At 50.2% G+C, this 15,276-nt stretch overlaps 1 protein-coding gene across 6 annotated transcripts in view; it reads left to right on the plus strand.

Moving 5' to 3' along the window:
* The window catches only part of NCAM1 (neural cell adhesion molecule 1), a 76,977-nt gene that overhangs the window by 30,535 nt on the left and 31,166 nt on the right, over positions 1-15,276 (plus strand). For 3 of the 6 annotated variants that reach the window (XM_050322994.1, XM_050322996.1, XM_050322997.1), the window contains exons 2-9: positions 5,159-5,233; positions 5,418-5,639; positions 6,335-6,478; positions 7,221-7,358; positions 7,740-7,857; positions 8,363-8,532; positions 9,365-9,507; positions 13,924-13,953. In XM_050322994.1, coding sequence (XP_050178951.1) covers positions 5,159-5,233; positions 5,418-5,639; positions 6,335-6,478; positions 7,221-7,358; positions 7,740-7,857; positions 8,363-8,532; positions 9,365-9,507; positions 13,924-13,953 — 1,040 coding nt within the window. The remainder of the gene's footprint in view (positions 1-5,158; positions 5,234-5,417; positions 5,640-6,334; positions 6,479-7,220; positions 7,359-7,739; positions 7,858-8,362; positions 8,533-9,364; positions 9,508-13,923; positions 13,954-15,276) is intronic. The other 3 variants (XM_050322995.1, XM_050322999.1, XM_050322998.1) reach the window with 1 other exon arrangement.

Here is a 15,276-nt window from a genome sequence, read left to right on the forward strand (position 1 = left end):
TTTTGCTTCCTTGTGCCTTCTGCTCTTCCCATGTGATTTTAGGCAGTGAAAGAACCTTCCCATGTTTTTAATGCTATTTAATTTTTTAATTAAACTTCTTTTTCACCTAATATAGCAAGGAAAAATGGGACTGTTTAATATTGGAATATTAAGCTGTAAGGCAGTGTTGATAATCCCTGTTTATTATCAGTCTGAGTCCATGAATTTTAGCTCTTTCCAAACTCTCTGGTGATATTCAACTATCACAGGATTCCCAGGTCCCTCTAGGTATGAAAGATTAATAGACACATTAAATGAACTATTGATTCCTGGCACTTTGCACTTGGCAGCTGATGGCTCCAGATATGAATTTAAAGTATTACAATATGTAGTGCTCTCTCTGAAGTGTTTGTGAGCCGGATGCAGGAGAAATATTTAAGGGCTTCTCTTACAAGAGGAAGGTTTATTTTCCTCCTGAGACATTCCCATGTGAATTAGCAGAGGGAGAAACTATTCCAAACTACAGAATGAATGGGCCAGAGCTGGAATGTGCCTTCCTGGAGCCAATGAGGTAACTGCAGTTTTGTGGATGTTACACTGAAGTGAATGATTTCTATGAAGTAAATACGAAATTTTCGAGCTTTTCAGCCAGTTCAGCTTGACAGGGACTTCCAGGAGCCTCGGAGTTCTGTCCCCCCCAAATGCAGTGTGTGAGCTGCTCACAGGCTGCCAAGACAAACTGGCCACAGCAAGATTAGTCCTGAATCATGAGCTTTAGCAAATCCTGTTTTTCTCATCTTCCCTGGGTTCTTAACGCAGTGTCACTCACCCAAATTTCTTTTTTGGCAGAACGTCGCAGCTTCCATAGTTTTTAATTAAAATTGTCCATACTCTGATTTAATGGCTCCATTAAAGCATCTTGGCTTACTCTGCCTCAGGTAAATGAAAATATTTGCTGTGGCAAATAGGACTATTAGTTTTATGATCTGTGGCAGCAAAAAGCTTCTATCGGGAACGCCGTCAGAAGAGGCATAAACCTGTGTTCCGTGTAAAACCACTGATACCTCTGACAGCTCTGCTTTGGTTCCTAAACCTCCGTAGGAAAAGGTGTTAATAGCATGTAAATAACTGCAGGCATTGTCGGGATGGCTTCGGGTACGGGAGGGAGCGTTTAGGAGCAGGGTGGGTGAGGAGCATCCTCTCCCACCCGGGTCACCCCAGGCTGTGCTGTGGCGGGTTTATTTGCAGCTGCTTCTCCTCGGAAGGTGGCTCTGGCCGCATCTCTGTCTTTGTGCTGTGCTGTGCTGAGCTGCTGTTTGCTGCCTCCCCGGCTCCCTACGATCTGATATTCCCCAAAGGTACCAGCCGTCCCCTCCTCCAGTTCCTGGCAGATTTAGGGAGTGGTTCCCATGGCGACGGGGGAGGAATTGGATCTGCAGCCCAGCTGGGATCAATCCCAGCTGCCTCCTCCTCCTCCTCCTCCTCCTCCTGAGCAGTCAGCGTATTTTTAATAAAGTGACCGTGTACAGGAGGCATGTCTTTGTCTTGTTAAGCCTTTGTTGTGTATTAAATCCTGAGGGCTTTCACCGTAATCTGCTGCGCTCACAAGCTTTACAAATCCTGCCCTTAACTCAGAGAGCTCTGGGCATTAGACCCAGGAGATATTTTTTTCCCCCCGATGATTTTGATTTCTGCAGTTTAGTTTAAACTGGAAATGAATGAAAATAAAGGTACAGTCTTTAACAAGGACATTCCCTTGGCATGGGCACGGGCAGATATTCCAGACTGGGGGTGTGGCTGCAGCTCACTCGCACCCTGCTTCCCTGGAGCCCCTTTGGATTTGGGCAGACACAGAGCCAATCCCCAGCAATGAGCACCCTTCCCTCTGCTGCAAGTGGCACTTTATTTACTCCCCAGGTAAACCCTGCTGCGTGAGGCTCAGTCTTAGCCCAGCAGGGCACAGCCTCCCTGCCTATTACCCAAATCATGGCTTAATTTGAGCCCGTTTCTTTTGTTGAAATGCAAAACTAATTATATTTAACTACAGATGAACAGGAAGTTGCATTAGCAAATTTTTTTTTTTTTTTTTTCAAATCAATGGGGAATTATTCAGCATTATTTGGGGGCTGGGGAACTTTGTAACCAGATAAAAGATATGGGGGAGGGCACAGCTATAAAAAGTGTTATTGTGTGATTATGAAGAGGCCTTTTAATGCAGTTATTATGTGATGCTAAAAAGGCCTTTATTGCTTGAAGCTGGAAGCAGAATACAAATGGGCTCCCAGTGTCTATTAAACGAAGAGTGGAAAAAATAGTCTGCGTTTGCCTGAACTGCAGAACAAAAATACCGATTAAAGAGTGATTAAAGCCCGTGCAGGGCTGGGTTTGTTGGTTTGGTCGTACACCGAGCAGTAAAGTTTGGCGAGCAGGGAGCAATTGTTTGTGTAATTCCAGGCACGGCTCGTTGCTCTGATGGACCTGTTTGTCCAGGTTGTGGTGTCAGCAAAGCTCTCTGCTGGGAAGGGCTGGTTGGGACAGTCAGGGCTGGATTCTCCCTGGTGCCAGGTGAGCCTGGTGTGAGTCACTCAGGGGGACATTTCTCCTCAGATCGTAGCTGGTTACCCTCAGTGTCCTGACTGGAGCTGCTGGGCACACAGCTGGGCTCTGCTGGGCACACAGCTGGGCTCTTCTGTGCCCAGCTCCAGCTCCAGGGATCTGGCTGTTTGTGGGACAAAGCCTCAACACTGTTGGCAAACACTGTGAGGACAAACCCCAGGGCTGGAGCAGCCCCACAGCCTGCCCAGTGTCCTGCACAGACCCACCATCAGGAGACACAAATGCTAAAGAAAGCCAGGTAGAATTTTGCTCCTCAGCACGTCTGGCGGAGTGGAAACGTTGAGAGTTTCTGGAGTGCGTTTTGTGCCTTTCATAAGTACCCTTGGTGTGTTTCTGCGTAGATGAGCACTGGGAATTTCCTCTCCTGATGGAAACTGGAGTAAAATAGCACTTGAAACAGCAGTTAGGTTTTGATCTACCTTGGGGTACTTGAGCATCTTGTTCCTGGATTAAATTAGGCAGGCTGAAGTGTGGTGTGAAGTAGGTTTGTTAACACTGGCTCTCTGGTTCCTGCTGCTCACCAGGATACAGTTTCTGTCTATTTGGCTGTTTCTGGTTTTGCAAAGTGCCTTTCTGGAGTCAGGAATGGCATCAGGAGGTTTCCCTGTGCCTCCCTCCCTGACGTACGGGGGATTGTTGGTGAAGGAATCGCTGCCCCTCTGCACAACCTTTGCAGAAATGCTATTTCTTAGGCCAGTAGTGATGAGATTTAATGGTAACTTTGCAGCTGGTGGAGCAGAGGGAGCACTGACTGAGTGAGGCATAACCAGGGATGTCCTCCCTTAGCTTCTTTCCAAGACTCCAAAGAGTTTTGCCTTCCTGTGTCCCAGGGGTGGTTTCTAGGTTTCATTCTCTCGAAAATCTGAAATGCACAGAAGGAGCTGAGCCCTTGGAAAAAAATAAGTGAAAGTGTTGAGAGCTGAGTGTTGCCTGGGCTCAGATCTCTTGCCTGGCCCTTTTGGCTGTAATTACAGTGAGATATTCCCAGGTTGTGTGGTTTCCTCCCATTCTTTGCATCTGCTGTGGCACAGACATACATAAAAAAAGATGTGAGGTAGAGCCCAGATGCTGAATTTGGGGGTGATGAAAAGTTCAATGCTTTGCACAGAGCCTTTTTTTCTCCTTCCTAGCTGTAACAGAGAGCACCTGAGAATGGAATGAAAAGCATTAGTAACCCCAGCCTGTGCCACTGCCTTCCCAGCAGGCAGCCACTCTCACAAGTGCAGGAGAGGGCCAGTGGTGTATTTATATAGTGTAGTGTGGCAAAAAAAAAAAGAAGGGGGGGGATATGAATTTATATTAGATCTCAATTAGCTCAAAGCCATTTTAGCAGCACCCCATGGTTTGATAGCAGTGCTTGCCTGAGGAGGAAGCAAGCTGATGGCTGCTCTGAAAGCCCTGCCTTGGGCTGGCCTGGCAGTTGTGGAGAATTCCATCACAAATTCATTGTGTTCCAGCTGCAGGGCTCAGAAGGGTGTCTTGGACAGGCCAGGAGGGGCTGTAATGAGCCCCTTGCTGTTCCTCAAGGCATCCAGGGGTGCTCTGGAGGGCTCTGGGCTGGGCAGGACTCAGCACACAGTGCCCCCAGCTCTGCTTTCAGCTGAGTCTTGCCTGGGTTGTCTCTGTTCACTGCTGTACCCCAGCCTTTTGGGCTGGAACACCAGCATTTACCAGCACAGCCTGCTGAAATGCAGGGAGAGCAAAGCCAGAAAGGTGGCCCGGACCTTGCCCTGGGACTGTCCTTTGTGGGGCTCCCCTGGCTCCCGTTAATTGCTTCCCGTGTCCTCGTGAGAAGTGCTGTGTCAGGACGGCTGTTGGCTGCAGGAACGTGCTCAGACCATCCTGATGCTGCTGTCCTTTGTTAATGAGGGCAGGCAGTGCTCCTTCAGCTGTGTGTAGCTGCAGCCCTAATGCCTCACCCCCCATCCATATGTTTCCCGAGTACTTTAAGGAATGTTGCCATTGGCACACGCAGTCAGCTTTTAATTTCTCAGGCAGTGCGCGTTCCTTGAAAACCCAGGTGTGGTTGGCAGCTAAAATAACACCTCTGTGGTCTGGAGGTAAAACGAGCTGCTCTGGGAGAGGGATTTTCATGCACTACAGCGTGAAAACACTACAAGGAGGTTTTTGAAAGAAAACCTATTCATTTTGGCGTCCTCAAATTCAACTTGACCTGGGCTTGTTAGGCCACAGATCTGCTGTGGAATTAAGCTATAGCTGGAGGAAAGCCAGAATCCAATTACATTTTCTGCCTAATGGGTCATAATTTATGCAATGAAGAAGGCAGGGATGTTGCTGGGGGAAAAGGGCACTGGGTGTGCGTGGATCTGCACTGGGCAGGGCTGGGTATAAATGGACATGGAATGGGGACCTGTGCTGTCCTTTCTCCCTTGTTTGGTACCAGTATAATTCAGGTCAGAAAATGAGTGTTATACTGGACTCTGCTTGGTGAATTCCACTGGGTGAATAAAGGAGCTGTGGGGGTTGGAAGGCCAGCAAAGCTTTTTTGCTGAAGACCACTCCTGCTGGTTAACCACCCCCTGTGTGCTCTGCTCTTTCCCAGCCTCTCTACAAGTGGACATCGTTCCAAGTCAGGGGGAGATCAGCGTTGGAGAGTCCAAGTTCTTCTTATGCCAAGGTGAGCGCTGGCTCAAGGCACGGCTTGTGTCCATGTGGGTTTAACTGGCTGCTGGCAGTGCTTTAAAAGTGGGGGTGTCCTCTGAGAGGGGATATTTGCTGAAGCAGGACTCGCCCCCTGTCCCAAAGCCGGGGAGTGCAGGGTCGGGCTCAGCCTCACGCCGTGTCCCCCCTCTCGCCCCCAGTGGCGGGGGAGGCCAAGTCCAAGGACATCTCGTGGTTCTCCCCGAACGGCGAGAAGCTGACGCCGAACCAGCAGCGCATCTCGGTGGTGCGGAACGATGACTTCTCCTCCACCCTCACCATCTACAACGCCAACATCGACGACGCCGGCATCTACAAGTGCGTGGTCAGCAGCGCGGACGAGGGCGGCGACTCCGAGGCCACCGTCAACGTCAAGATCTTCCGTAAGGCCGTGGGGCTCTGCCTTGCTCTGCCTCGGGGCAGCTGCAGGGAGGCACGAGCTGTACCTGCCTGCAAAAGGCTGGGTCTAAAGCAGGGGAAGGAGGGTGAAAAGCGAGGGGGTGTTGAGAAGGCGCAGCCTCCTCCTCGCTGGGTGGTGCGGGTTTTAGTGGGAGCCAGACCCTTGGCCCCGCGGCCAGCACGGCTGCTGCTTCAGTCCTTCAGAAAGGCAGGGCTGGAAGTTCTTCAGGGAGCAAGGGGTGGGTGGAAGGAGAAGATTGTGGCGCTTCCTGAGTGTCCAGAGGGAGCAGCTGTTGTGGGTGACAGGCACGCTGTGGGACAGCTCTGGTGTGGAGTGGGGGGGCCCAGCATGTTTACAATAAGCCGTCAGCATGTTGGCCAGCAGAGCCACGAGAGCAGCTTCTCCCCTTCCTGCTGGGAAGCTGAGCAGTTCCGAGGTCACGTTTTGCAGCGTGGGTTATTTAGGGAATGGATTTGGCCCACTGATATTCCTGGGGGACAGGGCTGGAAAATGGGGCAGTGCCTTCAATCAGACACACCTTTATCCTCCCATTGGGAACAAGATGATTTCCAGGGGGTTTGGGGCCCTCTGGGATTGCTTCCCTCAGGCTGGAGTCAGGAGCACAGCTCGAGGGGTGCTGGGAAAGCTGCAGTGACTTTCTCCTTCCCTTGCTTCCAGAAAAGCTGATGTTCAAGAACGCTCCCACCCCCCAGGAGTTCAAGGAAGGGGACGATGCTGTGATCGTGTGTGACGTGGTCAGCTCGCTGCCTCCCACCATCATCTGGAAGCACAAAGGCAGGGATGTCATCCTAAAAAAAGATGGTAAGGTCTTGGTGCTCGTCCATTCAGGGCTCAGGTGTCCACCTCCCATCAGGGCTCAGATCAGGCTCACACACAAAATGGGAGAGGAGGAGCAATCTGTGCCTGGCACCAGGTTGTAGGATGTGAGTTCACTTAGTCAAGGTGCTGTGGTTTGGCAGTGGCAGGGCAGCAATCTTCCCACAGAAATGACCATCGGGCTTTGACACTGGAATAACCAAGGAGTGCTAAAGAGAGAACAATCAGATAAAATCGTGCCATCAGACAGAAAGGCTGGATGTTGTGACACTCTGCAGCCTTCTTGAGGAAAAGGGGCTAAAAGCTCCTTGCAAGAACCTTTCCCTTTCTTTCCCAAAGCTGCAGCCAGCCATGGCCAGAGGGGCCTTCAAAGCCCTGATTCCAGCTGTGCCTCAGCTGGGTTTGTCACACCTACTTGCTGCAGGCACACAGGTAGTAGGGCAGTAAAGCCTGGAGCACACTGCCTGCTCTAATGACACGTAGATGTGTTCCTGTGGATTATCTGGGTGCTCACAACTGCACAGCACCAGCTCTCAGCTGCTCTCCACAGCCGGGTTCCTCCCTTGGCAACGTCAGCCCCAGTTGCAGCAGCATCTGCCTTTGGTGGTGGGCAGGGAAGTTTCGCTCCACCAATCCTGGTCTCAAGCCAGAAGGGGCCCAGAGAGGAGCAGAAGCTGCAGTGAGCTCTCCTAGGATCCCTGGGTGAAGCTCCCTTCTGTCTTTGCAGTGCGGTTCATCGTCCTGTCCAACAACTACCTGCAGATCCGGGGCATCAAGAAGACGGACGAGGGGACGTACAGGTGTGAGGGGAGGATCTTGGCTCGGGGGGAGATCAACTTCAAGGACATCCAGGTCATTGTGAATGGTGAGAGCTCAGAGCAAGGCTGGTGCAGAGCAGGGGCTGAGAACCTCACTGTACAGAGTTCTCACCTGATGGAAACCTAACTGACATGTCCTGTGAGCGAGGAATTGAGCTTGTTGGGACTCACAAGTGCTTTTGTCCACCACAATGATTTTTTTTGTTTTGGTGCATCTCCCCACCCCCTGCCCTTTGTTCCCTGTGCTGGTTGCTTTGGAGAGCTCGTGCATCAAACCTGTTGATTGAAACCTGCAGGGGATGGTGGAAGGGTTTGAGTGACTGGTGGCATCTGTGGTTATTGCAGAGACGCTCGGGGAGCCTCCCAGGGCTCCCTCTTGCTCAGCCTTCTGTGCTTTCTGACTCAGATGTGGATTTCTTCTCTTCCAGTACCTCCTTCTGTGCGTGCCAGGCAGAGCACTATGAATGCCACTGCCAACCTCAGCCAGTCTGTCACCTTGGCATGTGATGCTGATGGTTTTCCTGAGCCAACCGTGACGTGGACAAAGTAAGATGCTGTGTGCAGTGTCCTGGGGGGGAGGGTGAGCAGGGGTGATTCCCCAAGGCCTGGAAAACCAGGCTGGAGGGAAAAACCATCTTGACTGGACTGAAATGAATGGATTTGATTCACAAGAGAAGGAGTGGACTGGTGATGGAACTGAAGTCAGATTCTGCTGTGGGTTAACCCTGGTAGGCAGCAGAGTCCCACACAGCCCACTCGGGGGGAGTGGGATGGGGAGGAGAATCAGAAGGGTTAAAAAAACTTGTTGGTTGAGATAAAGGCAGTCTAATAGATAAAGCAAAAGCTGTGCATGCAAGCAGAGCAAACCAAGGGACTCATTCAGTGCTCACCACTGGCAGGTGTTCAGCCAGGTCAGCTTGTTTGCCCGTGTCCCCTCCCAGCCCTGCATTTCAGTGCCAGGCAGTGCTACACGCCTGAGCAACGCTGTTCCTGGGGTTGTGCAGCCTTTGGGTGCTGCTCCCCACCACACACACGTGCTTTGTGCCCCCAGGGATGGAGAGCCCATGGAGGAGGCTGATGATGAGGAGAAATACAGCTTCAACTACGACGGGTCCGAGCTGGTCATCAGGAAGGTGGATAAGAGCGACGAGGCCGAGTACATCTGCATCGCTGAGAACAAGGCAGGGGAGGCAGATGCCACCATCCACCTCAAAGTCTTCGGTAAGCGTGCTCTTACCATCCCCCCTTCCCACTCCAGTGCATGTTGGCAGCTCACCAGTGCAAGCTGGAAGTAACCTACTTATCCCAGTTAATGCCTGACGGGGCTTATCCAGGGCTGCTGCTTTCCCAGGGAGTGCTGTGCTCCTCTGCCATCGTGTGTGTGTGTCTGAAACAGCTCCCAGCTCCATCCTGCTCCCCCCTGAGAAGAGAAATCCAGCCCTGGGCAGGGGTGTTGTGGTGAGGCTCACGTGCTACCTGAAATAACTTCCAGGCCCAGAGGGCTGAGCCCTGATCCACCCAAAGCTGCTTTAGCACTTCACTGGGAGTTGCTCTAACCTGCACAGGGAGGTGAACTCCACCCCACCCTTGTGTGAATGACCTGAAGCTTGTAGGGATGAATCAGCAGCTTTCCTGCCTTCTATGAATCTGGGAGTGTTAAGGAATATAATTCTCCCCGTCCCATATGCAGCCACTTGACAAAGCTGCTTATCAAAAGGCTGATTTGGGGCAGAGAAAGTCGACAGGGAGGTGGAAGATTCAGCTGGTAATCCCAGGGACTGATCATTTGTGCACTGTTAAATGAGTTCTACTTCACAAACACCCTCTCCTGGTCCTCTCTTACCAGCCTCAGCTTTAAGCATGAGTGGAAGAGGTTCTAGTTGTGCCAGGAGGTATCTCTTCTCAAACACCACTCTGCTCCTTCCCCATATGGCAGTGAACTTGTCACAGTTCCAAAGCCTTTCCCTCAGTGCTACCTGTCCCAAACATTGCTGTCAGCAGATGAGCTTCATCCCGAGCCCCAAACTCAGTAAGGGTTGCTTTTCCTTCCCAGCCAAACCCAAAATCACCTACGTGGAGAACAAAACAGCCATGGAGCTGGAGGATCAGATCACCCTGACCTGCGAGGCCTCGGGGGACCCCATCCCTTCCATCACCTGGAGAACCTCCAGCCGCAACATCAGCAGCGAGGAGAAGGTACAGCCCCTGCCAGGGCCGTGGGATCTCCGTGGGGGGATCAGCACAGCCTGTGCCTGCCTGCCCTGCCCTGCCCTGCCCGGGCTGCATGAGCTGCACGTGGATGCACGGGCACACCCCGTCCCCCCAGGGGCCAGCTCCACACCTGGAGCAGTGCCACGGGTGTCCTTTTGGAAAGAGCCACCTCAGTCTGTAACAGCTGAGGACATGCTTTGTAATTCCTGCTGGATCACTCGGGCTTTGAATTAACCTGAGGAGCAGTGGAGCCCAAACCCTCTTCAGAGGAGTTTCCAAAGGGACCTACAGCTGCAGGAAGCTTGTGAAAGGGTTTCTCCCTCCTGTATCCAAGCTGGGAACAAGCACCCTGATGGCAGTGCTGTCCATGCTGCCCCTCACGGTGGGACTGGGAGGGTGGCAGGGCTGAGGTGTGGGGTGTCACCTCTCAGTGGACCAAAATGAGCCTGTTCATTCCTTCTCGCCCTTCTGTGTTGTACTCTGGTACTGCACATTCCTGAAGCACAAAAGCCTGGCTGCCTTTGTGCTCACCTGTTCTGTTGATCCCATCAGTGCCATTTTGTTCTTGAAAGGCAAAAATAATTAGCAGTTTTTTCTTTTAGAAGAAAGAGTGCTGGTGTTGTTACTGGCTACAATTCCTTTAATTAGACAAGATGAGGATGTGCTGCTTTACTGTAGATGTTTCATAATAGTTGCATAAGTGATCAGCAGGCATAATTTGGAGCTAAAGAAAGCCTAGATAAAAGCTGGAGTGAGGAGCTGTTGCTTATTAATAATCTTCTAATAAGAGGATGCTTCAGGGCTCAGCTGCCTTGGCCACGCCAGGGGTTCTGGCTCGGTGTGAAGGCAGCAGGGCACACACTATGAAAGTCTGGGAGCAACAGAGGTGGCCACTGTCAGTTGTCCCCACAGCTGCCATCCTGCACTGGAGCTCCTAAATGGGCTTTTTTAATTGCCCCCATGATGTCAGCTCTCCCCAGCGCTGTTCATGTGTGAATTATTAACGGCAGTGCCAAAGTTTTCCAGCTTCGGTTCTTTCTTAGCATCTTTGGGACTGCAGGGCTGCTGTGAATCCCTGCAATGTTGACAGAGCTTTGCAGTGCCTGCAGAAGCTGCTGGGGCACCTGTTTGGACAGGAGGAGGTCATTTATTCATGGTCTTGTCTGTCTAGGGGGGTCCTGGGAGGAGCTCAGGGCTGCAGAGCTGCTGGCTCTGGAGTTTGGGTCCCAGCCATGGAAAGAGCTTTGTCAGGGAGGAGAATACAAAAGCTAAACCAAGTCTCAAGGGGTAGAAGAGCCTGTTTGCAGAGCCCAGTGAAACCCTCAAGAGCTCAGTGGCAAAACTGCTAACTAATTTTTGCTGATTTTTGAGACTCATATATCCTGCTTGATGCTGCTGGTGAGCAATAGTACAGGAAATGTTGGTTCTCTGGTACTTTCTGATACAGACAGGGGGAAAATCCAAGGTTTGAGGCACTGCCACGTGTCTCATGTACTGGTTCAAACCTTCAGGGCAAACACCTTTTGATCATGTACCATCCACTTTCCAGGCTGGGTTATTTTATTTGGAGTGTGTGTGTGTGTTTTGTTTTGGGTTTGTCTTACACTTTTCCCCTTCTCTCTCTTGTGCTGGAGGTTTAGGTGAATGGTACAAATACCCAGAAAACCCTCAGGTCAGAACAGCTCTGATTAACATTCTGCTAAATGTACAACCAAATTCATATATTCAGGTTACTCTGCCCTTGCTGTCTCTGGGACAGCACAGGGAAATGGATGGTCTTTGATGCAGCACAGACAATACTATTTTTAGAGCTATGAAGCCCTACTTCTGAATATTCTTCAGGTGCTTTGGATGCTTCTGTCTTGCTTCATGTTGTTTGCTCTTGTGATCATACTTCAGTCTAGAATTTTAGAGGTGCCTTAACTCCCATTAACATTCTGTACTTCAGAAAGAAACCTTCCCAAACCCCCAAATAAGCAAGAAAACCACCCTCCCTGGCTTAGAGTTTTTCCCCTTTTAGTCTTTGTCCAAAAACAGGGACAGTGACGTGTTGATGAGGGGCAGGAGGTGCTGTAGCCCAACAGGGTGACAATGTCCCAGCTATTCCAAGGTTCCCAGAGTTCCCTGGGAGTTCTGTTATTCTCCTTGGGCATGCAGAGCACAGGCTTCCCCTCTCGTGGCTGTGCCTGCCCAGCATGGCACCGCCCCTGGGACAATCTAAGCTGGCAGCTTGCAGCCTCCTGCTCTGCAGAGAGTGCAAAGAAACTAATAATAATAATGATAAAATAAATGAAACATTAGCTTGCCTGGGACTCAGGAAGAAAGTCTTGGTGTGCTGTAAGAGGTGCACCAAGTTTTACAGTTGTAGTGCAGACTGCCAGATTTTTGGCTGGCACAGGGATATATATATCTGCAGTTCAGGATCTCATTCCCTTGCACAGCTCACACCAGGTCAAATTACCAGTGAAGTAATTAAAAAAAAAAAAAAGCCTAAAAGGAAAACTGAGTGAGCTAGAGGAGAGTCAGATACTCTGATGATGCAAGTGAGCATTGCTGCAACACCTTCAGCCAAGAGCTCCTAGATGGGATGCAGCACATTTAACATCTCAAATTTAACTTAATGGAAACTTCATTTCCTGATTGTATTTGGGTTTTTTTTTCTCCTAAGCGGGCAATATACCTTGAATACAACTCCCTGCCTCGAATTTGTGTTGTGCTTTGCATCTCAGGAGATGTTCATGGGACTGTCTGTGCATTTAATGATCCAGGGAGCCAATTACATTGGCACTTCCCAGGAACTGCTTTGTAATGAGGATTCTCATTTAACAACTTGCTTCCAGAGGGAAGGGGAGATGCAGGAGGCTCTTGATTCCCCCTCCTCATTCCCTGCATGGTGCTGAGTAGAGCTTGTGTGTCTGTCTTGGTGAGGGACTGCCAGGCTGGAACTCTCCAGGCTGGAGAATTTGCTTCTGCCTCTTTCCCCACGTCTCTGAGTGCCACTGCAAAGGAACAGCAAACTCTGGGGTGTGGGAACAGGCTTTTTTCCCTTCTTCATGTCCCTTTAGGTTGGCAGGTACTGAACACCAGAGGATCAGAAGAATCCCCCTGTGCTGACACTGTAGGGACCCAGGGAACAGGACTGGAAGGGGACTCACAGGGGTACAGGCCAGGCAGAGTGGCTAGGACAGCAGGAAGGGATTGTTGTGGGTTATCAGCCTGCCTGTTCAGCTTTCAAGGACCTTGTGCACAACAGGATATATATACATAGGTTTGGGAGTGCCCTACCCCGTGCAGGTGCTGGGGAGCTTCACCTCAGGCTTCTAGTCACAAGCAAATACTTTGCTTTCATCCAGGACATTGTAGGACGAGGCTGTCTGTCCCATCTGTTAATATTTAAGTCTCACAATGTTCACTAGAAGCCCTGTGGAGACAATGCTGTGTATTTTAGTCTCATTTTCCTGAGCCTCCATCTCCATCCCTGTCACTCGTGTGTGCGCTGTGATATCCACACTTGTGCCTCACACCCAGTGGTGCCATCGTGGCTGTGACATTGGCAGGTGATTTTGGGCTCCTGAACTCAAGTGGATCAAGTTACAATTGATACAGAGTCCAGAAGATATCTGAAATGTAAATTATAGGGGGGGAAAAGGGAACCCAGCAATTCTGGTCTTTCTACCACGGTGAATACGGTCCACACTGTTGGTGGCTTTCTCTGAATGGGAAATATCTGCTTGAAATATCTGCTTTAATGCAAGGTTTGTGCATGTTTCACTGCTGGGGGGTTGACCCAAGCCCAGGAAGGGCTGGGTGTGATCAGCTGGGGGCACCAGGTCCTGCTGTGCCCTGTGCAGGGTGTCCCACTGTCCCAGTGCTCTGCAGCTCGAGGTCTCCTCCTCCTGGCACAGAATGCATGGAAATACAGCTCCAAGCGCATGAGCACATTCACGAGTGTCAATTCATCAGCGTGTGTGGGTGGCAAACAAACCAGGGTGAGGAAACCAGTTGTGGGACTCCCCAGTGCAGCTGAGTGGCCCAGGTGAGCAGAGGCTCTTGCCCAGCACCTGGCACAGGTGTGTGGAGAGGCTGAGACGTGGCAAGGGAAACAGGCAGGGGGTGTGTGCCAGCAGGAGCAGTTTGGGGTGCCAGTGCCCTCTGGTTGGCAACCCCAGGGCCAGCCTGTAGGATGTGGAGTTCTGAACGCCACCCTCAGCTGAGGCTCTGCTGGGAAATGCAAGGTGTGATCACCCCCCAACACAGGAGAGATGTACACCTTGGAGCCTGCATGTGCACAGAGCACAATGTGCTGCAAACACTGATGCCTGAAAGCAACCTTTGATAAACTCTTATTGCTTTTTTTCTGTTGTTGTTGTTGTTGTTGTGTTCTATATCTGTCCTCTCCAGGCTTCGTGGACCCGGCCCGAGAAACAAGAGGTATAAGATTACCAGACCTTTAGCAAACTTCTTAGGTGTTTTTTTTTTTTTTTTTGGTTTTGGTTTCTCTTTAAGCATTTTACAGATTAACAAACCTCTAGTCCAGTAACCACACCCACTAAACGAGCATTAATCCGAGCGAGTTAAACACCAGCACGTGAGAGAAGGAGCTTCTAGAGTTAGAACTTGCTTGGCATGTAGTGCTGCATTTTCAGATGAGCAAACTGGCTGTGTTGGGAGTGAGTAACAAAAGGAAAAAAAAAAAAAAGAGCAATGAAAAGTAAAAGCAGAGGTAAAATCTGGCAGATCCTGCTCTCCCCCTGCTGCCAGTGGGAATCGTGCCTCTCTTAGAGACTGAAGATTAGCAGCAATGTGCTCTGGGGAAGGATTTTCCCCCCCCAAAAACAATTCTCCTCTGCTCCAGCCAACTCACCTATTTGCTCATGGTACTCCAAAAGCTTGATCTTCTCTTTCAAGGACAACTGCATCATGTTCCATTTCCAAATCAATGCAGATAAAGCTTGCAGGAGAGATGTATTTCTCCAGAAAACGCTCCAAATTGCTCAATTGTTATTTGTCTTTGATTTGCAAGGGGCAGTGAGGGGGTGGGATAATGCAGTCACTGGGGTTGGTGCAAGTGGGGTTTGTTGCTTTTATTTTCACATTCAGTGCTGTGCTGTAAAAATATAATAATAATAATGAGAATAACCTCCCTTTATGTGCACCTGATTTGTAACTCTTGCTTCAAAATGGACCAGAAAGTTTGTTCCCAAGCAAACAATAGGGGTCAGGTAGAGAACAAAATTAACTATCACAATTTGATGGGGAGGGGGCTCATATTTGTATTTTTAGGATCAACTTTGCGGAGGTACCCTGGTTTTTTAAAAACTATTTTTAAGCCATCCTAAACCACAGAGACTGGGTGTGGCCTAAACAAAGTAAACCTGTAATTTAAACACCATCCACCCGTGTTTCATGTGGGACTTGAGAAGACCCTGCCTGTTCTTCCTCCAGAGTAATCTGTTGGAACAGATGTCTCGTGGCAGGGGAAGGCACCAGATATTCAGGCCAGTTTGCATTGAAGAATTTGGAATCTGAGTAGTTGCATCTCTTCAGGACTCACCTTAATTCCTGTGACAGTTGCCTCTGTCCCCCCCTGCCCCCAGTGTTTTCTCTGGGCTCTCTCTCTCTCCAGCTTTTGATTAATAAGAGCACTAACACTAATAAGCTTTGCTGCCTCTACATTCCTTGCTGCCTCTGTGTCTTAAAATATCCAGGTGTGGGGTTTGGTGAGAATGTTGAAGGTTTATCACTGCAGCTCGT

The sequence above is a fragment of the Myiozetetes cayanensis genome, unplaced genomic scaffold (assembly GCF_022539395.1).
Source record: "Myiozetetes cayanensis isolate MyiCay16 unplaced genomic scaffold, myiCay2020 scf29, whole genome shotgun sequence".
Lineage (NCBI taxonomy): Eukaryota > Metazoa > Chordata > Aves > Passeriformes > Tyrannidae > Myiozetetes > Myiozetetes cayanensis.